Source organism: Balaenoptera acutorostrata, chromosome 2, assembly GCF_949987535.1.
Source record: "Balaenoptera acutorostrata chromosome 2, mBalAcu1.1, whole genome shotgun sequence".
Classification (NCBI taxonomy): Eukaryota; Metazoa; Chordata; class Mammalia; order Artiodactyla; family Balaenopteridae; genus Balaenoptera; species Balaenoptera acutorostrata.
Window position 1 is genome coordinate 176,272,286 of NC_080065.1, and position 24,169 is coordinate 176,296,454.

The window sequence follows — 24,169 nt, forward strand, 5'->3', positions numbered from 1 at the left end:
CCCCACCCCCACCGCCCTGGACGCCTGGGTCCTGACCCGACGGTGGCCCAAGGGAGGGGATGTCGGCGGAGACAGCGTCTCGGGAACATCCTGTGGACTGCTGGCTGTGGACTGCTGGCTGGACAGACCGGAGGGTCAGCCCCTCCCCGGGCAGGGCAGAAATCGGCTGGGGGCAGAGTAAACATGGCCCAGGGTGGCCAGACTTGGGGGGGCGGCAAGGAGTGTACACATACACAGTCACACACACAAAACCCGTGTCACCCTGGCCACAGAGAGACTACCAACCGGGGACACACTGACAGGGTCAGACACAAATCTGGGCAAGACGGCTGTCAAACACAGACACACTGACAGGGCAGACTTAAGAGGAAGACTGAAATGCTGCCAAACACACAAAGACACCGACAGGCCAGAAGCATAAAGGCAGGGAGTGAGTGACACAGATAAATCAACTCAGCATACAGGCAAGATGGACACACTGACAGACACAAATACAGAAGAACATTGACATTCTGGTGAGAAGTACACAGCCTGGCAGACAGTGGCATGCTCACAGGCACTCTGAGAAAAATGTGACAGGCCAGAAACACACAGGCAGGACGGACACACTGAGAACTGTGTGTCAGACACAGACGGGCAATACATGCATGTGGATAGACTCAGAGAGAAGGGACAGTCACTTTCAGTGCAGGCTCCCCGAGAGCTGCACAAGAGATGTTCGGACACAGTGTCAGATCCTGACACACGAGAAAGCAACACAGGCGCGCACACACACACACACGAACACACACTAGCAAGATCACCAACTCAAAAAGATACTCAGAGGCAAGAGAGACATACATAAACCTATGGGAGATGGACATACATAAACCTATGGGGAAGGACACATACAGACCATAACAGAATCCCCCCACCTCCCGCCACAGTTGCACACACACTCAGAGATGCTCTGAGGACATCAGAAGTCAGCCTTACAGATACACACTACCTCACCGATAACACACACGTCAGACCCTCCGACAGATTGGGCAGATGTAAGCAGACAGACTGACAGTCACACACACGGTCTAGCCAGACAGTCACACCCAACAGCAGAGAAGCATTGACAGGCCACAGTCGGACATTAACTAACACATTGGCACAGACACACCGTGACAGAACCTGTTGGCTAACACACACACACACACACACACACCAGCCACAGAGCCCACATAGACACACACACATAGACGAGCCACAGACACACACCAGCCACAGACCTCACACTCACAGACCTCACACAGGCAAGCCATGGACCTCACACACACACACAGACACACAGACACACCAGGCACGAATAGGTTAGCCATATGAACTCCAAAACAACCTACATTCATGTATATAGGCCAGCCACATGCAACCTATTTCATAGACCATACACATACTCACACACACACTCCCCCACCAACCCCCCCCCCCAAAGCAGGCAGGTCCTACACACCCCTGCAGTGTTGGGCCAACACACAGACACATGCCCTGAGAAGACAGGCCTCACACACACTCTCACACGTCCTGACAGGCCAGCCACACACTAACCCACAGCCAACCAGACACACACGTGCCCCTGGACCATGCTGCGGGGCTCTGGGCTTCCCAGCCAGTCTCTACCCCCACCCAGAGATCCTGGTGCTTCCTCTCTCCAACCACCTCCCCCCCACGCCACCCCCCGGCCTGCTGTTTGTCACTTCCCCTAGGAGGCCCAGCTCAGCAGCCTCAGTCCCTGGTGGGGTGTGGGCCTGTTTTCTCAGCACATCCCCCGTAAATGGGGCACCTGGGATCTCAGCCATGCTCAGGCCCCCCAAGACCTCGCCAGCATTGGGGGGCACAGGAACAGCTTTGTGGGAAACTCCCCTCATGCCCAGCTGAGTCAGCCTGAGGAGACAGACTCTCCTTCCTGCTTCCAAGAAAACCGAGCAGCTTCCTCTCCAGGAGAGGGGTGAGGGACCCCCCAGACCACAGAGGTGGGGGAGGGGAGTGACTGGAAAGCCAGGGGCTCCTGGGGGAGGGCCTCCGTGGTCCTCAGCCTCTTCCTGCCAGCTGTCTGTCCACACCCAGGGGCAGGGACGAGGGAGTCTGGGTGCTATGACTTGCGGGTTCTCGTCCTGGCCTGCCCACTGGCTGACTCACAGGCAGCCCCCAGCCCAGTTTCCTGGTGAGGGCCCTGCCGGCCAGTGGGCCACGGGGGAGGGGGGTCGCCAGGCTATTTATAAGAAGGAGAAGTCCCTCCTGCCAAGGCCAAAAGCCCCAGAGAGACCCGTAGGTGGGGGTGGACGAACTTCCTCCTTATCCAGTCCCCCAGGCCCTGGGCCCTTGGGCATGAGGGAAGCCTGGGCACAGACACCTCAGCCAGATGCTGGTCTGCAGCCCAGGGCCTGGGCAGTACCCAGATGCTAGTCTGGGCACCCAGGGCAGACAGAGGAGGGGGCTATCCTCACACCCTCCTCACAGGGACGGCCGGCCTTGGCGCCAGTGGGGCGGCATGAGGTGGTGGCACCCAGGCTAGAAGGGTGAAACTGGCAGGGGCTTGGAACCGGCTGTACCAGCTTAGCTGGGCCCCCGCCCTCCCTCACTGGCCCAATCCCCACCCCCTGGTCAAACACCCGTGCAGAGAGCATGCTGGCCTGCCCCCAAACACACCAGCAGCCCTCTGCCCTGTGCCCAAGCCCGGATAAATGAGACCCTTCATGAAAGGGCCTGCAGAGCTTGGCATACAGTTGGCACTGCATAAATGCCTCTCTGATTGTCATTATCCACATAAAAAGTGGCTAATGCTCTGGAGCCAAACAGCTCAGGTTCTAGGTCAACTCCAGTGCTTATAACTGTGGAATATCAGGCAAGTTCCCTACCTTCCTGTGCCTAAGTTTTCTAGTCTGTTAAATGGGGCTACAGATAGCATGCATTTCGCTGGGTTGTTGGAAGCAGGCAATGAGTTATTCTATGTAAACCACTTAGAAGAGTGCCTGGCCCATGGTAAGAGCCATGTAAGTGTTAGCTACTAAAATAATAATTATTATTTCTCAGTCTGTCTGCCTATCTTAAGGGTCTCTGACTCGTGCTGTCTGCATGACTCTAACCCTGCATCCCTCCCTGCCCTGACCCCCACCCCCCATACATCCACTTTTCCTTGCTGGGTCCTTGGCCTCCATCTCTACCCTTACTGGGCCAGTCTCACCTCTCTCCAGGACTCCCCTGGCATGGCCAGCCTCAGCACTGGTCAGGGCTGACTCACTGTGGCCTCCTGGCCTGTGGGACCTGCAGGTTGGCTTCCTGATATGCTGCCCTCCAGCCAGGCCTGCCCAGCCCCCCGACGTTGCCCGCTGCGCCCCCGCAGGGCCCAGCCAGATGTCAGCTGCAGTTATTAGCATGGGCAGGAGACACAGGCCTGGCAGCTTGCCTGCCAGACTCAGCGGCCACTGGAATCTCCCTTGAGCCTGGGGCGGGGGAGGGGAGCAGTTCAAGCAAGGGAGGAGGAGAGGGGGTACCCAGGGATCACAAGGACCCTCCAAAGATGGGGACACCCCCAGCTTCTCCTGGGACCTTCCTCCCCAAAGCCACTGCTCTGCTGGACTTCCCCCAGCCCCCACAGAGCTCAGTTTCTCTTTTGCCTCTTTCGTTTTCCTTCTCTCCTCCACACTTGGTGAGCTCTGCGCTTGCCCTACAAAGTCTGGCTAGCCCCTCTCCCTCAGCCTCTCTCTACCCTAAAGAAACTTCCATGCTCCCAAAAGACAGAGGCCTCACACTCTCTCTGAGTGAGAGAGAGAGAGAGACTGAGCTCACCTCTGGTTCTAGTGGCTCACAGACTATCTGCTTGGAAGTCCCACCTTAAGTCTAACTGGAAGCCTCACCATCTAAACCTTCACCCATTCCTGGGGAAGGGGCTCTGGAAGGGTTCCCTCAGATGAGGGAGACACCTCAGATGAGGGAAAGGATCCCCCTTTTAGGTATTCTGGATGGTGAGGCGACCCGCACACTGAAACAGGAGTAGGGCCCGTCACCCACTTGAGTGAGGGTGGGGACACCCCAGCCCCTAGGGATGTATGGGGGGAGGGGCCCCAGACCTCCTGGCAGAAAGTAAGGGCACCCAGCTCGAGGTAGGAGGCAGCCGTGCCAGCCCGCCCAGGCACCGGGATCGCCTCGAGGCACTGACCCGCCCCCTCCACGCCCGTCGGGCCGGGGGCGAAGTCCGACCCAGGCCCGCGGGCAGGCGGGGACCTGCCAGGCTGGGTCGAGTCGGGAAGGGCCTGGCAGGACGCGGCCCCAGAGCGGCTGGGTGGGGCCCGGCCAGGCGGCTGGGGCTGGTCGGGACTAGCCGTCCTGGGGCCCTGGCGCGCCCTGGGACCTGGCAGATCGGGGCAGCCGGCTCCTGGCCGGGGCTCCGGGACAGCGCTAATCCCACCCCTTCCTGTGCCCTTATATGGGCGGCGGGGAGAGACTCCGTGGGCCGCCCCGCCCCCAATCCTGCCCGCGGACTCCGGCCTGTTGCCATGGCGACCAGGCCCCGGTGAGTCCCCCTCCATCAGGCCGATGGAATCGTCCCGGACTGCCAGCCTCGGCGATCGCCTGCGGGCGCCAAGGGCTGAACCATTGCTTGGGTGGGGATCGGCGACTGGAGGCCTCTGCGGCGGGGCTTGTTCCACGCCCCTGGCTTCCTCTGGGGTCGTAAGCCCAGGTTCCTCTTACGAGGCGCAGAACCCGGCTGGACCCAGGGCGGGGCGCATGGTCCCGTAGGATTCGAGTGACGGAGGCAGGGCCCGGTTCCTTCCCCCCGGGCTGTTGCCACACTTCCTGCCGCGGCGCTCTTTCCCCAGCCTGTTTCTAAGGAAGGAGTGGGGTTGGGCGACCGCGCCCCGGCCGTCGGGCTGGGTCTAGGCACCAGGAGCCAACACTGTCGGTCAAGCCCAGGGTCACTGGGGGAGGTCTTTGGGGTGGGGACAGAGTATACAGGCACCTAGAGGTCACCCACAAGAGGGGGCGCCGATCGTGGAAGATGCAGCAGTCCAGGCAGTCCAGGTCCCCAGGATCCTCAAAAGACCCCTCCTTCTCTCATGTCTCAACCGGAGACCCTCTGTCAGTACTATCTCAGTACTGAAGGGGTGCCCCGACCCTTATAATTCTCCTCCGTCGGGCCTTCACAGATGATCCCCAGTGACCTCCAACCTCTGACAGTGTCCTAATCTTCTACCCCACATATTTTCTTTGACTCAGTGTACCCCAGGACCCTCACTCACTTTTTCCATATCTAGGTTCCCCCAATTCCTTCCCCTTCCAACTTGTGGGGGACTCTCAGTCTCTCCCATGGACTCCAGGACCCCTATTCATTTTCTGCATAATGGGTCTCCAGCAGCTCCCGTGTACACTTTTGATCGCTCCCCCTCCTCACTTTTCCTGGGTTCAGTTCCTCCCGTGAAAATTCCAGTCCCTCAACTCTTCTGTACCCTGGACCCCCACTCAATTTCTGAGTCAGGCGTCTCCTTACCACTCCCCCACCTACCCTGCTTAACCCTCCTGTCTCTCCTTTGGGGGGTCTCTCAGTGTATTCTCAGCCCCCCAGCCCCTCTGGAAGACTCCAGATCCCTCAGGCCTTTCCGTGTGCAGCTCGGGACCACCCCCCTCCCCCCAACACACACACACTTGCTCTGTACCAGTTCCTCGTATCCCTCATCGCGTACTCCAGGGGAGTCATCGCCCTCCCTGAAGCCTCTCCCCGTGTACCTCTGACCGCCCCAGCGCCCCCTTCCTCGCGCACCAGGGTCCTCTGAGCCCCTCCCCCTGCAGTCGCTCCGAGCCACCCAGCCCATGGCCGCTGTTTACAAGGACACGCGCTTCCTGACAATGACGCGAGCCGCCTCCTCCCCTTCCCCACGCTCCAGGAGGGGGGAGCGGGGGCCCGGCTCGGGCGACCGCCAATCGGAGCGCACTTCCGCAGCTGACAATCGCCGTATAAAGGCTTGTGGCTCCGGCTGAGCGGCCGGGACCTTGAGCGCGTCCAGGCCAGCATCGGAGCCAACGGGGAGCGGGGAGCAAGGGGGACGCAACACGAAGAAAGCGAGTGCGCCAGAGGGGGGCAGAGGGGCTAGAGAAACCGCACAGAGCTTCCGTGCACAGCCGCCTGCTGGCCTCTCTCGGCCCGTACAGGCACCCGGGAACGCGCGTCCAGACACCTGGTCCAGCCACCTCCGCGGACTGCGCGCGTCTCGCTGCAGCGAGGCCCGGGGCGGCTCCGCAGGGACCCTCAGACCGCCCGGGCCGCCCGGATGTGCACTAAAATGGAACAGCCCTTCTACCACGACGACTCATACGCAGCGGCCGGATACGGCCGGACCCCGGGCGGCCTCTCTCTACACGACTACAAACTCCTGAAACCCAGCCTGGCGCTCAACCTGGCCGACCCCTACCGAAATCTTAAAGCACCCGGAGCGCGGGGCCCCGGCCCAGAGGGCAGCGGTGGCGGCAGCTACTTTTCCAGCCAGGGCTCGGACACCGGCGCGTCGCTCAAGCTCGCCTCATCGGAGCTGGAGCGCCTGATCGTCCCCAACAGCAACGGCGTGATCACGACGACGCCCACGCCCCCGGGGCAGTACTTTTACCCCCGCGGGGGTGGCAGTGGTGGAGGTGCGGGGAGCGCAGGGGGCGGCGTCACCGAGGAGCAGGAAGGCTTCGCCGACGGCTTTGTAAAAGCCCTGGACGACCTGCACAAGATGAACCACGTGACGCCCCCCAACGTGTCCCTGGGCGCCAGCGGGGGGCCCCCGGCCGGGCCCGGGGGCGTATATGCCGGCCCGGAGCCGCCTCCCGTCTACACCAACCTCAGCAGCTATTCTCCAGCCTCTGCGACCTCCGGAGGAGCCGGGGCCACCGTCGGGACTGGGAGCTCGTACCCGACGGCCACCATCAGCTACCTCCCACACGCGCCGCCCTTCGCCGGCGGTCACCCGGCTCAGCTGGGCCTGGGCCGCGGCGCCTCCACCTTCAAGGAGGAACCGCAGACCGTGCCTGAGGCGCGCAGCCGCGACGCCACGCCGCCGGTGTCCCCCATCAACATGGAAGACCAGGAGCGCATCAAAGTAGAGCGCAAGCGGCTGCGGAACCGGCTGGCGGCCACCAAGTGCCGGAAGCGGAAGCTGGAGCGCATCGCGCGCCTGGAGGACAAGGTGAAGACACTCAAGGCCGAGAACGCGGGGCTGTCCAGCACTGCCGGCCTCCTCCGCGAGCAGGTGGCCCAGCTCAAACAGAAGGTCATGACCCACGTCAGCAACGGCTGCCAGCTACTGCTTGGGGTCAAGGGACACGCCTTCTGAGCGCCCACCTATCCCCCGTACAGACATTTTCCCAACCTGGACGGCTGGGCGCACGCCTCCCATGGGGCGAGGGGGCAGGCGGTGGGCACCGGCCCCGGGGCCTGGGGGCGCCACAAACCACACTGGACTCCTGCCCGCCCGCTCTGCGGCCAGTCCTTCCACCTCGACGTTTACAAGCCCCCCTTCCACGTTTTTTGTGTTTTTTTTTTTTTTGTATTTTTTTTTCTGCTGGACTCAATTCATATTGAATATAATATATTTGTGTATTTAACAGGGAGGGGAGGAGGGGGTGATTGCGGCGGAGCTGGCCCCGCCGACCGGTACTCAAGCCCTCGGAGATACTGGGGAGGGGACCCCCGCCCCCTGCCCTCCCCCCCTCTGCACCGTACTGTGGGGAAGAAACGCGCAGTCGGTCGCTAAAGAATTTATTTTAAGATGTGTTTGTGTGTGTGCGTTTGTTGTTCTTACTTTTTATTGAATCTATTTAAGTAAAAAAAAAAAAAGGTTCTTTATTAATTTCTGTTGTCTTTTTTTCCAAGCCGGGCGGGCGGAGGGAGGAGAGTACTGGGATGCCCCCACCCCACTGCGGTTTGTGGCTTGCTCCTGTAACTGTGTCAATCTCGCCAGCTTTGTTCAGACATCTTGCGTCCCCAGCCTGGGTGTCCAACCCTTCTTGCGTCCCTCGATCTCCCGGGTTGGAAGGTGCAGGGCGGGGACCAGATCACGCAACTCCCCAGCACCGGGGGACAGGATGCCTGGGGCGAAACGCGCAGTGCGCAGGCGCGGCCCCGCCCAGACGCGCGCGCCGGGGCTTTCCCCGTTGACGCTACGGAAGCGCTGTCCAAACATGGGCTGATTCTGCCCAGTGACGCGACGGCGGTCTCTGGGCAGATTCCGGGAATCCCCTCCCCCGCTCTGCTGGGCAGGGCCGCGGCGCCGGGAAAGGGGCCGGGATTTTCCCAGCCTGGCGGCTACCAAGGCCCGGAAAGCCCCAGGCCTGGGTCCAGAGCGTCCGCGGTGGGCGGGCCGCACTCCAGAACCCCGGGAGCCACCCCAGAGTCTCCCCCATCGGGCTGGTGCCTGGGTCCTGCCGAGCCCACGCCAGCTCCGTTTGACCTGACCCGGGCAGGGGGATGCAGTTGCCTGCGCGTCGTTGCCGCCGCGATCCCCTCCCCACCCCCGCCAGGAAGGGCGGTGCCCGCCTGCCAGTTTCCCCTCCCGGGTGCCAGGCCGGGAGCGGGGTGACTGCCAGGTCTGGTCCTGCCGGGGCGGCTGCTCGGGCCGCCAGGCGCCGCCGCCGCCCTCTCATGGGGCTGCCTCCCCCGCAGCTGTGACGGGTGCGAGGGCGGCTGGTGAGCCCCCATGGGGATCTGGCTGGCTTCGGAGCTGGAAGCCCCCAGAGCAGCAGAGAAAAACAGATCGAGAAACCAGGCCACAGGGGCGAGGTGGGGTAGAACAGACGCTTCATTAATTCACTTATAAAATACTGAACGACCTGGCCCTGGAGTCACTTACAGACTGGACCAGGGCCGACAGACAATAAACAAGCAAACATGATTCGGAGATGGTGGTAAGTGCTAGGAAGAGAAAAAAATGGTTAAAGTGGTAGTGATGGGGCTGGGGAGGTGAGCTGCTTTGGAGAATGGATTGGGAACATGGAACTTAAATGAGGCGATCTTTCAGCAGCTTTGAAGCTGAGCCCTGAGAAAATCCTGAGTAACAGCGTTCTGGCAGAGGGAACAGCACACGCAAAGCTTCTGTGGCCAGAACAAGATCAGCCTGTTAAAGAACAGCAAGAAGGCTGTGTGCTGCAATGGAGTGAACCAGGAGGGGGGAGATGAGGTCAGGGAAGACCACGCAGGGCCTTGGGGAGGAGTGTAGATAAAATCCCAAGGCTGAGATGGGTGACCTTGGAGGGCATTAGGCTGGATAGCAATATTAATAATGGGTCTATGGATTAAATGAGCTTGTCAGTCCTGTTCTGTGGAAGGAAATGGGGGCCCCGGGTGGCAAAGCCACTTGCCTGAACATGCACAGCATCAGACTGAGCTCCTTCAAACACTGTCTTGCTCCTAACACCTGCCTCCCAGCCTAACCCTCATTCTTCCACTTCAGGGGCACAGGCACAGCCCTTCCAACCTGGGGTGGTGTAGAACTTGCAGCAGGGACTGTGCCTCTACCTCAAGCTCCCTCTCTTGGTTCTATGCTCAGGATTGGGTCCCTACCTTCTTCCAGCCCCAGGAACTTGGTCCTAATAACCATTAAAGAGCCCTGAGCTTCACGTACTTCATCTCTTTTAACGTGAAATGGTGAAATGTAGGTTGTCTTTATTCCCATTTTGCTGTTAAAGAGATCCAGGGAAGATCACAGCTCTTAAGCGGCATTTGAACCCAGGCTGGCTGCTGTTTAGGTGTGGGCACTGCCCTGCATGGCCAGGTTTCAGGTTGTAAGGCAGCCTGGGACTTGCTCCCTGCAAGGGGCAAACAGCGCCATCGCCCCCGGCCCTCCACCCGTCTTCAGGCCAAGGAGAAAGAGAGGGAGGAGAGTAAGCAGTGAGCATGATGCAAGGCTGCCACCTTGTGGTGGAGATCAGTAACTACAATGTCAGTTTCCCAGGCCACAGCCTGGAGAAGGGGGTGGGGGGTGGTACCATGCCAGGACAAATCACACCAACACAGACTTACATCTGTCCCTAATACTTTATTAGTCACCTCTAGGCCTGTTCTCAGCTATATGGGCTCCAAGGAGGGGGTCACCATTCACCAGCTCTCAGCTGGTAGCTTGAGAAGGCCTTGGCCTAGCCCTCTGGGGTCATGGGCTGTAGAGTCTGAAGGGGCCTTTTCTGGGTCAGTATGGGGCACCCAGGTAGGGGCACAGATGGGGGCCAAGAGCCCAAGCTTGCCACCCCTCTGCCAGCCTAGTTGTGTTTGGAGAAATATTCCTTGCTGTCGTCCACGTTGGGCTTGATTGTGTCACTGCCTGGCATCCAGCCAGCGGGACAGACTGTGGAAAAACAGGGGTGCACATATGAGGCTAGAGTGCCATATTCAAGGTGGAGCAGTAGTGAGGGGACAAAAAGAGGCAAAGCAAGAGCATGAGTTGCAGAAGAAAAAGCCTGGAGCCAAGTGGTCCAGGCCTAAGACCATGCCACATGGTAAGAGAAGCCCTCCAAGCCCAGCTGTAGGATTTTCTAACTGACATTTTATTTTTTTTGGCCACACCATGTGGCATGCGGGATCTTAGTTCCCCGACCAGGGATTGAACCCATGCCCCCTGCAGTAGAAGTGCAGAGTCCCAACCACTGGACCACCAGGGAAGTCCCTATTTTATTTTATTTATTTTTTTGGCCGCACCGTGTGGCTTGTGGGATCTTAGTTTCCCCGACCAGGGGAAACTCGAGCCCTCGGCAGTAAAAGTGCAAGAGTCCTAACCACTGGACCGCCAGGGAATTCCCTGGCTGACATTTTAATTTCTTTCTGGCTCCTTTAATTGCATCTTTCTCTCTTAGCCCCAGCCCCAATGGACTTTGAGGGCCTCTGGTCAGGCTGTGGCCTTCACATGAGAAGATACTCTGATCCAACTAACATTCAAGCCTGCCTTGGTACAGGCCTTCTCAAATACCTTCTATAGATTTCTATTACCTCCCCAGCTCCCCACCCTTATATTGGGGTATCTCTCCCACCAGACTAGAAACTTCCTGCAGACAAGGCCCCGAGTTAAATCTTCTTTGGGGCCCTCACATCCACCCCACACAAGCGACAGAGCAGGCAGTGAATGTATGTGTGCATGACAGAGGAGCTGCATATGTACCCAAGTGTGAACACATGTGAATGTGGGTTTTGGCTCACCTTCCCCGTGCTCATCTGTGTACTGGAAGGCCTGGACCAGCCGCAGAGCCTCATCCACGGAGCGCCCCACAGGCAAATCATTGATGGTGATCTGGCGAAGGACACCCTTGCCATCGATGATAAAGAGGCCCCTGAGATATCAGAGTTCACAGTGAGGAACCAGACTTCCCACTGTCAGGACCCAGGGAGGGAGCACCGACTTCCTGCTAGCCACAGGGCTGGGGGCAGGGAGGGCATCACCCAAGAGTGATCCCCTCACCCTGAGGATGGGGGCTTCCTGAGGGTCCCACAGTACCTGTAGGCGATACCCTCATCTTCCTTCAGCACGCCATAATCACGGGACAAGCTTCTGGTTACATCCGCCAGCAGAGGGATGTTCAGGGGGCCCAAGCCTCCCTCCTTCCGGGGGGTGTTGATCCTGGGGGTGGGGGAGACAGGGCTGGGACCTCAGGATGCCTGGCACAGCAGGGTCCTCACCCTTTGGGCCTGGCTGTGATAAGGACTAGAGAGGGGGTTCTGGAGGTGAGAGATAAGGGGCTTTTGAGCAACTCCCGGGGAGCGCCACCCACCCCACCCTGAAGTGGGTGCTGGGGCTGCTTCTCACAGCTGGGAAGACTCAGCTAATACTCTAGCAAAGTGGCTTCACATGTGCTGGTGGTTTCCAGCACCTCGAGGCAGAGAACCTGCAGAGTCCCCATCCTCCTCTCTCTAGCTCTGCGTCGTTGGGCCCAGCCCTTCACTCTCTTGAACTGGAGTTTCCACCTTGCTGAAATAGTTCATGGGAGGGAGGCTGTGTTGCCCTAAGTGAAAAAAAAGCATCTGCCAACTCTCTACGCCACGAAACTAGTTTCCAAAAGCTAATTACTGTCATCATCGTTGAGGACTTCGGAATCACTATTTCCATTATCTTCTTGATGGGAAAGGGAGGCGCAGAGGTTGAGCACCAGCCATGAGAACACACAACTCAGACCCTATAGAGGTGTAGGTTTAGCTGCACCCTCCCGCCTTACTGGTCCCCACTCATACCAAGCCAGGTGGGTGAACTGAGAGTCGACAGAGACGCCCAGCACATCGCAGTTCAGCTTGTGGAACTCCTCGGCACGCTCACTGAAAGCGATGATCTCCGTGGGGCACACAAAGGTAAAGTCCAGCGGGTAGAAAAAGAGGACCAAGTATTTTCCTGGGGAAGGGGGTGGGAATAGACAAGGAGTTAGGGCTCAGTCCCTCTAATGCCTGTGCCCCGCCCCCACCAGGGCCCCCTCCAGGCCGCCCTCACCTTTGTAGTCTGAAAGCTTCACCTCCTTGAAGGCGCCATCCACCACGGCGGTGGCCTGGAATTCCGGGGCGGGCTTTCCGATGTGCGCGTTGCCGGAGGTCATGACTGAAAGCCGAGACCCCCGCCCGGTCAGTGCGCCCTGGACGACCCTTTGTCCTCGCTTCCCAAGGTCACGCTGCGTACCGGGCCCAGTTACTGAGTCAGAGCGGCGGAGGCAGCAGCACTGCCTCGCACCCTCTCCGGGACCAGGTTGGCACGGCCTTGAGACTTTGGGAGACCCGCCCCCCTGGACAGCTAGAGGGGCCGGACAGCTGCCGGCCGGCCCCCAGTTAGAGTGTCGGCCTGGGCGCGGTCGCGCAAGCCCACCGCCCCAGGAGGAGATGCCGCGAGCTGGGGGCGGGGAGCCTGGGGATGCGGCCTGCACTCCAAGGCCCTGGCCTCGGTTTTCCCCGCAAGGACAAAGGCAGCCACTACGGGGGGCGCAAAACAAAGGCGGCCAGCGCTGAGGTCTGGATAGGGCCCGAGCTGCTCCAAGGGGGCTCCCCGCAGCCCGATGCACTCCAGGTGTCCATACCTGCGTGGGCAAGGGCGGGACGCACGGACTCCCAGACGCACAGACTCGCTTTCGGAGGGCGAAGTGAGTCCTGGGCCTTGGAGCCTTTTATATTAGGCCCGAACCATGACGCATAGGACGGAGGGGTGGGCGGACAAGCGGAGCGGTCGGGTCCACTGCAAGCGCAGGGGAGGGAAAGAGGAGCCGGCCGCGACCACTTGCCCGCGGGCGGCAGGGGGAGACGCGCAGCCGCCGGCCCCGACCACTGCGTCGGCCCGCGGGGGTGATGAGCAGGGCTCCTCTTTGGAGCGCGCTGGGGTCGGTTGAGTCCGGCATGGCCCGGAGCGGTGTGGCACTACTGCTGCTGCCTCTGATGCTCCTGCCGCTGGCAACCCCTGCCCAGGTCTCCCCCGACTACCAATACTTCGGCGAGCAGGAAGAAGGGGACACCTGGGAGCAGCTGCGGCTGCAGCATCCGGAGAAAGGTAACTGCAGGCTGCGGCTGTGATAGTGCAGAAAGGTGCTTCATTGCCCCACTTCACCATCTGGCTGCAAATAGACCCTCCTTCAGGGACTTCAAATCTCTGCCCACCTATGCACTGGCGGCGCCCCTCGGGCTGATTACTTTTCTCTGAGGCTCAGTTTTCTCATCTGTAAATTGAGATAGAGACTGTCTTTAAGCAGCTTACACGGAGAGAGGGGACATGAGCAGGCAATAAATACCGACGCAGACATATCCATAAACTCATGGATAAGTTCTGGGAAAGGCGAAGATAGAAAAGGCAGGGTGCATGCGGGTAAACTTCTGAAGTCAGAGAAGGCCCGGCTGAAGATAGGTAACCAATGCAGCCGGAATGACAAGCAAAAGCCCAAAATGCGAAGATTTAGGGGGAAGAGTGCACCAGGGAGTTGGAACAGCAAGTGCCAAGGCCAGAAGGCCTGACAGAGGACTGGAAAGAGGCCAGGGTTGTCTGGCAGAGGCTTGGTGAGCTCATGAGGTGTCAGGACTTTGTGAGCCAAGATTTGGGTTAAGACCTGTCAACTAGGGCTGTAGGGAAGAGTCAGTAAAAGAAGGGTTGTGAAGGGCGTCTGATAAACGTTGTAGCTGCTTTGAAAGTGATCATAATAATTGTTTTTGTATTATGTGCTAGCACATCGCCAGCGGCTTTAAGTACCTTCCTTATGACAATTATGTCATTTACTTTACCACCTGGCAACCCTGCTGGTCAGGTGACACTGTGCCAGTTGGACAGGCTCAAGATCATGCCCCTGAAGAGAGGAGTCACCTTCAGATGGTGGACACCAAGGGTGTTGTACCACATTCCCAACTGGACAGGCAGGCACAGGTGGGAAGTGTCATTTTGCAGTCCCTCTGGGCCATTCACCAGTTGTGTGAGCTTGGAAGGGTGGCTTGTTCTCTCTAAGTCTCAGTTTCCCCACCTGGGACTAATGGTAAGATTAGAGATAATCTATGGCAGGGTACCTGGCACAGAAGCACAACTGAGCAAATACGAACTGTTGTGATTTGTTAGTGTCTTTATCCTCCTCCCTCCCTGGGGGGTGCGGGGGATAGGTTCCCTCCTACCTGGCCCTCCATCCCTAGACTTGGCAGACTCTGCCCTCGGCCCCTGGGGAAAGTGGCGCTGTTTCTGCGACCTGGGTAAGCAGGAGCGCAGCCGCGAGGCTGTGGGTACAGCGCCGGGCCCGGTGTTCATGGACCGCGAGAATCTGGTTCAGGTGCGGCCCTGCCGGCAACGGGATTGTTTATCCTGCGAGCCGAACGACTGCGACTGGAGGCCCTGAGCCTGGGTGAGCCTCGGGCGCTGAGGAGGCGGGGCCGGGGCTGGCGGGCAAATCCGGGGCCGCGGGTCCCCAGGGTGGGCGGGGAGAGAGGAAGGGCTGTGGGGGGGCGGTTATGAGGAGGGCCTCGAAGAGGGAACAATGGGGCACTAAATCTGGGGCTTGAGCGCAGCGTGGGAAGGGAGAGCTGAGTCAGGAGATGTGAGCCCCGCTGATATCCGAGGAGAAAGGAAGAAAGGTGGTGGGGGCGGGGAGGGGAAAACGGAGATGGAGGAACTGGGACCCTGATGAGGAACAGAAACCCACAGTCTGAGGGCGTGAGCTCTGTTGAGAGCAGGGAATAGAAAGAGACACGTCGTTAGAGTGGTGGACAAATCTGGGAGGCGTGCTCCTCGCTAAGACGTGGGAGAAAGAGGGAGAAGTTTGGGAGAGGGGGCGGGAGCATGAACCCTGAATTGGGGATGGAGGGGAAAGGAGCCTGCGTGGTGGGCGGAGACTCTGAGCCGGAGTCCTTAGAGGTCTGGGATCTCGGTTCGGGGGTAGGAGAGGCTTAGCCCGGATGAGAGAGTGGGTAGAAAGCAGGCGAGAGGCGGGGGGGGGGGGGGGGAGGGGGGTTGGCTCTCTCGGTGAGCTACGGAGAGAGGGAGTTGGGGGACTTCAAGTCCGAAGGTTTGAGCCCAGCGTGAGCCAGGATACCTAGTCCAGGGGGCTTAGACTGTGTGGAGTGGCAGGGACTTCGAGTACAAAGAGCCTGAAACCAGATGGGGGACAGGAACTCAGTGATGCGGACACCGTATTCTGGGAGTCTAGTGGTATCTGACCTTCTAGGCTCTGACCGGGTCGAATCCTTCAAGGCCCCCCTCAGTTTCCCCTTTATTTCCCTGTCCTCCCACTAGCCCCGGCAGGCGGAGCTCCAGTGACACCCGGGCGGAGCTTGGAAAGCGACCCCGCCCATCCAGTTCCCCAACCGCAGAGCTCGGCGGTCAGCCTCGGAAACTACAGTTCCCAGGAAGCTGCACGGCAGCGACGTCGGCGTGTGCTGCGCAAACGTCAACGGCGGCGGGAACGTTTGGGGCGTGTCTTGCGCGGCGATTGGTTGAGAGCTAGCACTGCCTCGGGGCCCGCGGAAAACGCGCGCAGAGACCTTTCCTTGCAGACTTTGTTCCTGCCGCTGGTGGTGGCGGCTGAGGCGGCATGGATCTCAGCGAGCTGGAGAGAGACAATACGGGCCGCTGTCGCCTGAATTCGCCTGTACCTTCTGTGTGCCGCAAGGAGCCCTGCGTCCTGGGCGTCGATGAAGCGGGCCGGGGCCCGGTGCTGGGTGCGCCCCCAGGGCCGGGTGGGGGAGGGGCGTGATAAGGTGGCTGCAAGTTGCACTGGAACAGGAGCTGGGATTGCACCTCACTCGGGGTGGGGGGTGGTGATAGTGGTGATGGCGATGGCATTGGTGATGGCACCGAAAAAAAAAAGCGGTGATGATGGAATAGAGATGGCGGCTTTCACGGGCTCACTGTTTGGACCCCCACTTCCCCAGGCCCCATGGTCTACGCCATCTGCTATTGCCCCCTGTCCCGCCTGGCAGATCTGGAGGCCCTGAAAGTGGCAGGTGAGCCCTGGGGTAGATCTAGGGAGGCGATTCCTGGGCATGTTCAGGGGCGGGTGCAAGCTGGAGGGGGAGAGCAGGAACTGAGGGAACCAGCCGCTCCCCTTCTCTCCCAACCCTCCACCCAGACTCAAAGACCTTGTCGGAGAGCGAGCGGGACAGGCTCTTTGGGAAAATGGAGGAGGACGGAGACTTTGTGGGCTGGGCACTGGACGTGCTGTCTCCAAACCTCATCTCTACCAGCATGCTTGGGCGGTGAGGGGTCCCGGGGGGTGGGGGGGCAGCCATCATGGGCTGGAAGGGATGGGTGGCTGGAACGATGTTGACTGGGCTCTGTCCACCACCACAGGGTCAAGTACAACCTGAACTCCCTGTCTCATGATACAGCTACTGGACTGGTGCAGTATGCGTTGGACCAGGGTGTGAAAGTGGCCCAGGTGAGCTAACTGTTGGTTGGATTGTCCCCATTTGATCACCTCAGGATAAAATAGGAGTATAGAAGTGCGATGGACGATTCTGCATCAGACATATCTGGAGTACCTCAAGAATGTGTGTTACTGCTGTTGATGTCCTGCTGTTTTTCCTACCTTAAATGTGTGCCCCACTAAGGACCATGGTGGGGCCCCCAGCCTCACCTCCATCTAATCTATTTCCATATCCTAAAGGCTCAGTGTCTAGAACGAATCCCACATCTGTTCCCCCTGCCCGCAGTCTGTATCCTAGCCCAGGGCACCCTCTTTCTGGATACCTGCCCCATCCTCCTCCAGCCCCCTCCCCTACAATGTGCTCCCGCACAGCAGACAGTCATTTACATTTTTGAAATGTAAATCTCGACGTTTAATTTTCTGAACACAGTGGGAATTAAATCAGGAAAATTTACAGGCAAGTGGAGAAAGATTAAATCACCAGAGAGAAATATAAGTTGGCATTGCATCGAGTGCTGCAAGGCAAAGAACAGACCGTTTTGAGAGAATCACGAGGGTAAATATACTTGAGATAGAGAATGTAACAAGGGAGGCCTTGCTGAGGAGGTGGCTGAGGTCCAGGGCTGGAATGTGGAGCTGACGATGCAGTACTGAAGCAGACAGACAAGGAGCCTGCCCTCGGGTTCATGACCAAATCAGAGGAGATGGATGGGCAGCTGGTAATCAAATAGTAAAGATGATTTTTGAGAATAATAAATGTTCTGGAGATTACTTTTCTTGTTACTTTTCTGACCTCATTTCTGTTCTAGATATGTGGTCCCCGTACTGCTGTCCAGCGTACTTGACATGGTCCCACGTCAGGGCCTTTGCACTAGAACACTCTTTCCCAGGTCTCCCTATGGGTCATTCCCTCATTTCCTTCAGGCCTTTATTCAGATGTCACCACCTCAGAGTGACCTTCCCTGAACACCCCCAAATTGTTTAAAATTATAATCTCTTCTGGATCTCCCTTATTCTTTATTATTATTATTATTATTTTAATTAATTAATTAATTAATTTTTGGCTGCGTTGGGTCTTTGTTGCTGCGTGCGGGCTTTCTCTAGTTGCGGCGAGCGGGGGCTACTCTTCATTGTGGTGCGCGGGCTTCTCATTGTGGTGGCTTCTCTTGTTGCCCAGCACAGGCTCTAGGTGCGCGGGCTTCAGTAGTTGCAGCACGCGGGCTCAGTAATTGTGGCTCGCGGGCTCTAGAGCGCAGGCTCAGTGGTTGTAGCGCACGGGCTTCGTTGCTCCGCGGCATGTGGGATCTTCCCGGACCAGGGCTTGAACCCATGTCCCCTGCATTGGCAGATGGATTCTTAACCACTGCGCCACCAGGGAAGTCCCTATTCTTTATTATTTATCCTGTTTCTTGTCTATGGCCCTCACCAGAGTGTCTACTCTGGCGTGTTTACTGCTATGTCCCCGACACGTAGAGCAGCCCATGGCATGCAGTAGGTGCTTAATAAATGTAGAATGGATATAGTGTGATCAGGAAAAGCCTCTTTAGAGGGTGATATTTGAGCTGAGACCCCTGAGAGGAAGATGCAGCCTGGGCATGAGCTGAGAGATGAGTATTCCAGGCAGTGGGAACATCAAGTGCAAAGGCCGTGAAGTTGGATCATCTACACAGTTGTTTTTCTGGATGTTTGTTGAATGAATACATTTCTGTCACCATGGCAGGTGTTTGTGGACACTGTGGGGCCCCCAGAGACATACCAGGAGCGGCTGCAGCAGCGCTTTCCTGGTGTTGAGGTGACAGTCAAGGCCAAGGCAGATGCCCTCTATCCTGTGGTCAGTGCCGCCAGTATCTGTGCCAAGGTTAGGCCCCTGCTGGCCATGGCCAGCTCCCAACATCCCCCTGGGCAGGAGGCAAGCATGGCTGCTTCGTGAAGAGGGAGATCCCAAGTGCCTATCTTGCCCACAGGTGGCCCGAGACAAGGCTGTGAAGAACTGGAAGTTTGTGGAAAAACTGCAGGACTTGGACACTGATTATGGCTCAGGCTACCCCAATGGTGAGCAGACGGCAGTGACAATAAACTAAAAAGGCAGGCTTGGCATGCTTCTGAGGTTTTCTAAGTTGTTCTGACCACCCCATTCTGCAGCAGAAGAGGCTGAGGCCCAGACAGGGGGCCACTTGCTTATGGCCAAAATGTGGCAAAGTTGGATTTCAGCTGGCAGACTCCCTCTTCCCTTCTCCCTCCCTCCCTCTCTGCTCTCTCTCTGGAGCCCCAGTGAAGGACTGAGACTCACGATGGACATCTGTCCATTTGTTAAGGGGCAAAGGGCAGAGTAAGGGGTACTGGCTCCTGTTCAGTGCTGTCCAGTGGCCCCAGCTTGAATCCATTGTTTTCTCTTCATTAGGAGCTTCAGTCTCTCTGTTTGTAAAGTGGAAATGATCGTGACCCTCCCCTCCAACTCTCCCAAAGACACACAAGGGCAGAGGCGAAGATTCAGTAGCTGGGTTCAAGGAACCCTTTGGTAGTTGGGTGGGGCAACACAGCAAGTCTGTGATTGGAACTTAGGTGAGGCCAAAGGGAGGAAACCAGGTCCAGGCCAAAGACACTTTGGGCTGTGTTCAGTGCTTACTGAACACCTGGTATGTGACCTGCAGGGCCAAGCCCTAGGGATTTAGCCATGAGCAAGACAAACAAGGACCTCCCTGTGCCCACTGAGTTTGTGGTTGCATGGGAGAGATGGGCATTAACTCAATGGTCCACAAATGCTGGTTCAATGCCTCATGTCCTTGGAGAGGTAAGAGAGATGTCTCAAGGGCAGTCTCCTTAAACTGCCCCATGAGCAACTGTTGGCCAGGCAGAGAGTTGGGGGGAACTGCTTGTGCAAAGGTTCTGAGGCAGGAAGATGTCTCAGACAGTGGGCGGTGCTTCAGGTACTCCAGAGGAGGCCTGAGATGAGGTGGTAGGGCCTCAGATGCCAAGCTGAGAAGCTGGGACATTATGGCAGGGCTCAGGGCTATCACATTGTCCACCCTACCCTTCCCCCAGATCCCAAGACAAAAGCGTGGTTGAGGGAGCACGTGGACCCTGTGTTCGGCTTCCCCCAGTTTGTCCGGTTCAGTTGGCGCACAGCCCAGAGCATCCTGGAGAAGGAGGCAGAAGACGTTACATGGTAGGTGTCCTGGAGGTGCTATGAGGAAGGAGGGTGAGAGGCCAGGGCTCAGTGCTGCCTGAGAGGGCCGATCCCCCGGAAGTCAGTGTCGCCACCTCTCTCCCACAGGGAGGACTCACAGACAGGGCATCAGGAGGGACTCAGGAGGATCAAGTCGTACTTCAGCGAAGGCCCCCGCGCCCGCCTCCCCCATCGGTACTTCCAGGAGCGGGGCCTGGAGTCAGCCACCATTCTCTAGCAGCCTGTACTCCCTTTACCTGCTCCCACACCCACCCCACCCCCAGTTTGTGATTAAAATTCTTCAAAGAAAACTAAGTGTGGAGGTTCTGCTTTAGGGTGGCGGTAGGGTGGAGGTGTGCTCTGTCTGCATCTGGACTGAGTTGCTGACTAATAGAACTTAAACAGGATGGACATTGATTGATTGATTTGATTTGATTTTTAAAAAATATTTATTTATTTATTTGTCTGCACCAGGATCTTAGTTGCGGCATGCGGGATCTAGTTCCCTGACCAGGGATTGAACCCAGGTCCCCTGCATTGGGAGTGTGGAGTCTTAACCACTGGACCACCAGGGAAGCCCCTGATTTGATTTTTTAAATGCATGGTATATTTGATGCAGAATTAAAAAGGAGTATGCTGAGAAGCTTCCCCCCCGTCCTACCCGCAGCACCCTGGTGGGCTTATTGGGGTGTCTCAGTCCTTTGTGGGCTGCTGTAACGAAATACCACAGGCTGGGCAGCTTGTAAACAATATATATTTATTTTTCTCAGTTCTGGAGGCTGGAAGTCCAAGATCAGGGTACCAGCACAGTCAGCTTTGTGGGAGGGCCCTCTTCCAGGTCACAGACTGCCATCTCGCCATGTCCTCACATGGTGGAAGGGGTGAGGAATCTCTGTGGGGTCCCTTTTATAAGGGCACTAATCCCACTCATGAGAGAGCTCCACCTGCATGACCTAATCACCTCCCAAAGGTCCCACCTCCTAACACCATCTTCTTTGGGGGGTTAGGATTTCAACATGAATTTTGGGGGGACACAAACATTCAGACCATAGCAGGTGCCTTCTAGGTCCTCTGGAGATATCCTGGCATGTTAAAAACATACATACAAATACATCTTAACTGAAGTTTTTTTTTTTTTTTACACAAATGGAAACAAAGTATTCCTTAGGTAGTGTGCATAGCTCTTTTTACCACATACATCTTGGAGATAATTCCAAATAGGTGTCTAAAAACCTTCCTTGTTCCCATTACAGCTGCAGATTCCTGTGGTGTGACTGTCCTATAATTTATTTAACACTTTTTTTTTAAGTTAATTAATTTATTTTTGACTTTGTTGAGTCTTTGTTGCTGCGCGAAGGCTTTCTCTACTTGCAGCGAGTGGGGGCTACTCTTCGTTGTGGTGCGCGGGCTTCTCATTGTGGTGGCTTCTCTTGTGGAGCACGGACTCTAGGCGCGCGGGCTTCAGTAGTTGTGGCTCGCAGGCTCTAGAGCGCAGGCTCAGTAGTTGTGTTGCGTGGGCTTAGTTGCTCCGCGGCATGTGGGATCTTCCCAGACCAGGGCTTGAACCCATGTCCCCTGCGTTGGCAGGCGGATTCTCAACCATTGGGCCACCAAGGAAGCCCTTAACACCTTTTAATAGACCTTGACTTGCCCCGCATCTTGCTGTTAAACTTGTACAGCAGGGAATGACAGGTTTGCTATCATTTCTCACACTGTTTTGTCTGTAGAAAAATTCCCAGGGGTAGGTTTCCTGGGTTAGAGGGTCTGTGTGGTTTGTAATTTGGAGAGATATTTCCAAATTCCCCTCTGTGGAGGCTTGTACTCAATGGCACTCCCATGAGGAATAGGTGAGCACTTGTTTCTCTCACAGCTTTGCCTGCACCAGAACAGGTTTATCTCACTCCATGAGAAGTTTGGAAGTCAGGTGGCTCAGCAACATCAAAGACACTGTTTTTTTAATCCATCTTCTGTTTTGCCAATTTTGGTGGGGTTTTTTTACCTCTTATCGTGCCAAGATGGCTGCAACAACTCCAGACATCACATCCCAACCTCCAAAGGCCTCATCTCCAAGCAGCCACCCTGTCCCTAGCTGAAAGTAGGACATGTCTATGCCTGAAGTAATCCGTGGCAAGGGGAATGGAATATCTGGGATAAAGAGTCAAAAATTGGTACCTGGGGGTAGGGAGAGACTCCATATCCTCCCATCCTCTCCACTCTTGACCCTCCCCCCACAACCTTGACTTGAACAGTAAACAGTAGGATTTTATTTCACTTTTTTTGTTTTTTTTCTTTTTTGGCCACAAGGCTTATGGGATCTCAGTTCCCTGAATCTGGGCCACAACAGTGAAAGCACTGACTCCTAACCACTAGACCACCAGGGAACTCCTGAACGGTGAGATTGATTTTTTAAATTAATTAATTAATTATTTTGGCCACACCATGCGGCATGTGGGATCTTAGTTCCCCGACCAGGGATCAAAACCCGTGCCCCCTGCAGTGGAAGCTCAGAGTCCTAACCACTGGACCACCAGGGAATTCACCAGAATAGTGAGATTTTAATGGAAAGGAAGAGAGAATGGCTCTTCACTTTTTAATAAATGCTCTGATGACAGAAACCCAGGGCATTGTGGCAGTATTATTTATAGAGTGTGTATTATTAGTCAGCCAAGGGTGCCATAAGAAATATCATAGAGGGCTTCCCTGGTGGCGCAGTGGTTGAGAATCTGCCTGTCGATGCAGGGGACACGGGTTCGAGCCCTGGTCTGGGAGGATCCCACATGCCACGGAGCAACTAGGCCCGTGAGCCACAACTACTGAGCCTGCGCGTCTGGAGCTTGTGCTCCGCAACGGGAGAGGCTGCGACAGTGAGAGGCCCGTGCACCGCGATGAAGAGTGGCCCCCACTTGCCACTAGAGAAAGCCCACGCACAGAAACGAAGACCCAACACAGCCATAAATAAATAAATAAATAAATAAATAAATAAATAAATAAATAAATAAATAATTAAAAAAAAAAAAAAAAAGAAAGAAATATCATAGACTGGGGCACTTAACCAACAGAAATTAATTTTCTCACAGTCCTGGAGGCTGAAAGTCCAAGATGAAGGTATCAGCAGAGTTGGTTTCTTCTGAGGCCTCTCTCCTTGGCTTGTAGATGGCCATCTTTTCCCCATGTCATCACATCCCTCTGTGTGTGTCTGTGTCCTAATCTCTACTTCTAAGGACTCCACTCATTGGATTAGGGCCCACTCATGGGACCTCATTTTACCTTAATTGCCTCTTTAAAGATTTATCTTTAAATATAGTTACATTCTGAGGTACTGGGGGTTAGAGCTTCAACATATGAATTTGGCGGGGGGCAGTGGGTGCAATTCAGTTCATGAGAGAGCACCTCTGCACTCTATGCGTGTCCTGTGCTGGACATGGGGAAGCCCGTGCTGACCAGCCAGAAAGGGTCCCAAACCTCCCATTGAGGACAGAGGGCCCCTGGAGTGCATATGGGGAGGCCAGCTCCAGCCTGGGGCTCGTAGAGACTGAGGACCTGACTGGCCGAGATCTGAAGGGTGAGAGGAGTGGAACAGGTAACAGGAGGGTAAAGGGGGTTCTAAGCGGTGGGAACAGCAAGTGCAGAGACCCCAAGATGAGAGTACCTGGCTACAAGAAGGCCCTAGAGCAGAGGTGATGAGGGCAGACCTTGGGGAGGAGCCATGACCACCCCATTTTCCCACCTAAAGCCATCTTCTATTCACGCCTCTGCCTGTGGTTGTCACTATAGTTGCAAGACATTACAGAACCTGATTCCATTTGTAATTCTGCCGTTTTCTATGCCGTATATGCCGAGTATCTCAGACTTGCCTCTTTCCCTCTCAGAATTATTAAAATTACAGTTCATCTTGAAATTACAGGCCCTCTGACTGCTGATGGAATTTGCCTTGGTAAGATAAGGAAAGGGACTTCCCTGGTGGTCCAGTGATTAAGAATCAGTCTTTCAGGGACTTCCCTGGTGGCGCAATGGTTAAGAATCCGCCTGCCAATGCAGGGGACACTGTTCGATCCCTGGTCTGGGAAGATCCCCCATGCCGTGGAGCAGCTAAGCCCGTGCACCGCAACTGCTGAGCCTGCGCTCTGCAGCCCGTGAGCCACAGCTACTGAAGTCCTCGTG

General features: G+C 56.6%; 4 protein-coding genes and 1 long non-coding RNA gene across 6 annotated transcripts; 4 read left to right on the forward strand and 1 right to left on the reverse strand.

Annotated features, from left to right (window-relative positions):
* Positions 1 to 5,994: 5,994 nt before the first annotated feature.
* Positions 5,995 to 7,853, forward strand: JUNB (JunB proto-oncogene, AP-1 transcription factor subunit). The gene has a single exon (XM_057541826.1). It carries the CDS (start codon positions 6,294 to 6,296, stop codon positions 7,335 to 7,337), a length of 1,044 nt encoding a protein of 347 aa, XP_057397809.1. The 5' UTR covers positions 5,995 to 6,293; the 3' UTR covers positions 7,338 to 7,853.
* Positions 7,854 to 10,017: 2,164 nt separating this feature from the next.
* On the reverse strand, positions 10,018 to 13,168 carry PRDX2 (peroxiredoxin 2). 2 transcript variants are annotated; one of them, XM_007171951.3, is made up of 6 exons: positions 13,036 to 13,168; positions 12,462 to 12,566; positions 12,212 to 12,365; positions 11,481 to 11,603; positions 11,186 to 11,316; positions 10,018 to 10,340 (listed from the first exon to the last, which is right to left on the reverse strand). In XM_007171951.3, the coding sequence occupies exons 2-6, from the start codon at positions 12,562 to 12,564 to the stop codon at positions 10,255 to 10,257; spliced, it is 597 nt and encodes a 198-aa protein (XP_007172013.1). In that variant the 5' UTR covers positions 12,565 to 12,566; positions 13,036 to 13,168; the 3' UTR covers positions 10,018 to 10,254. The 2 variants fall into 2 exon arrangements, with proteins under 2 accessions (XP_007172013.1, XP_057397283.1); XM_057541300.1 differs by having other exon boundaries at positions 12,462 to 12,636; positions 13,036 to 13,133.
* A 132-nt stretch (positions 13,169 to 13,300) lies between these two features.
* THSD8 (thrombospondin type 1 domain containing 8) lies at positions 13,301 to 15,849 on the forward strand. The gene is made up of 3 exons (XM_057541301.1): positions 13,301 to 13,499; positions 14,618 to 14,823; positions 15,711 to 15,849. Exons 1-2 carry the CDS (start codon positions 13,301 to 13,303, stop codon positions 14,815 to 14,817), a joined length of 399 nt encoding a protein of 132 aa, XP_057397284.1. The 3' UTR covers positions 14,818 to 14,823; positions 15,711 to 15,849.
* Positions 15,850 to 15,995: 146 nt separating this feature from the next.
* Positions 15,996 to 20,332, forward strand: RNASEH2A (ribonuclease H2 subunit A). Its single transcript, XM_057541299.1, has 8 exons — positions 15,996 to 16,135; positions 16,349 to 16,420; positions 16,546 to 16,672; positions 16,767 to 16,854; positions 18,563 to 18,700; positions 18,807 to 18,894; positions 19,885 to 20,008; positions 20,117 to 20,332. The coding sequence occupies exons 1-8, from the start codon at positions 16,009 to 16,011 to the stop codon at positions 20,244 to 20,246; spliced, it is 894 nt and encodes a 297-aa protein (XP_057397282.1). The 5' UTR covers positions 15,996 to 16,008; the 3' UTR covers positions 20,247 to 20,332.
* A 159-nt stretch (positions 20,333 to 20,491) lies between these two features.
* LOC130707319 (uncharacterized) lies at positions 20,492 to 22,951 on the forward strand. The gene is made up of 3 exons (XR_009007221.1): positions 20,492 to 20,889; positions 22,313 to 22,400; positions 22,748 to 22,951. It is a non-coding gene; the product is annotated as an uncharacterized LOC130707319 (long non-coding RNA).
* Positions 22,952 to 24,169: the final 1,218 nt, after the last annotated feature.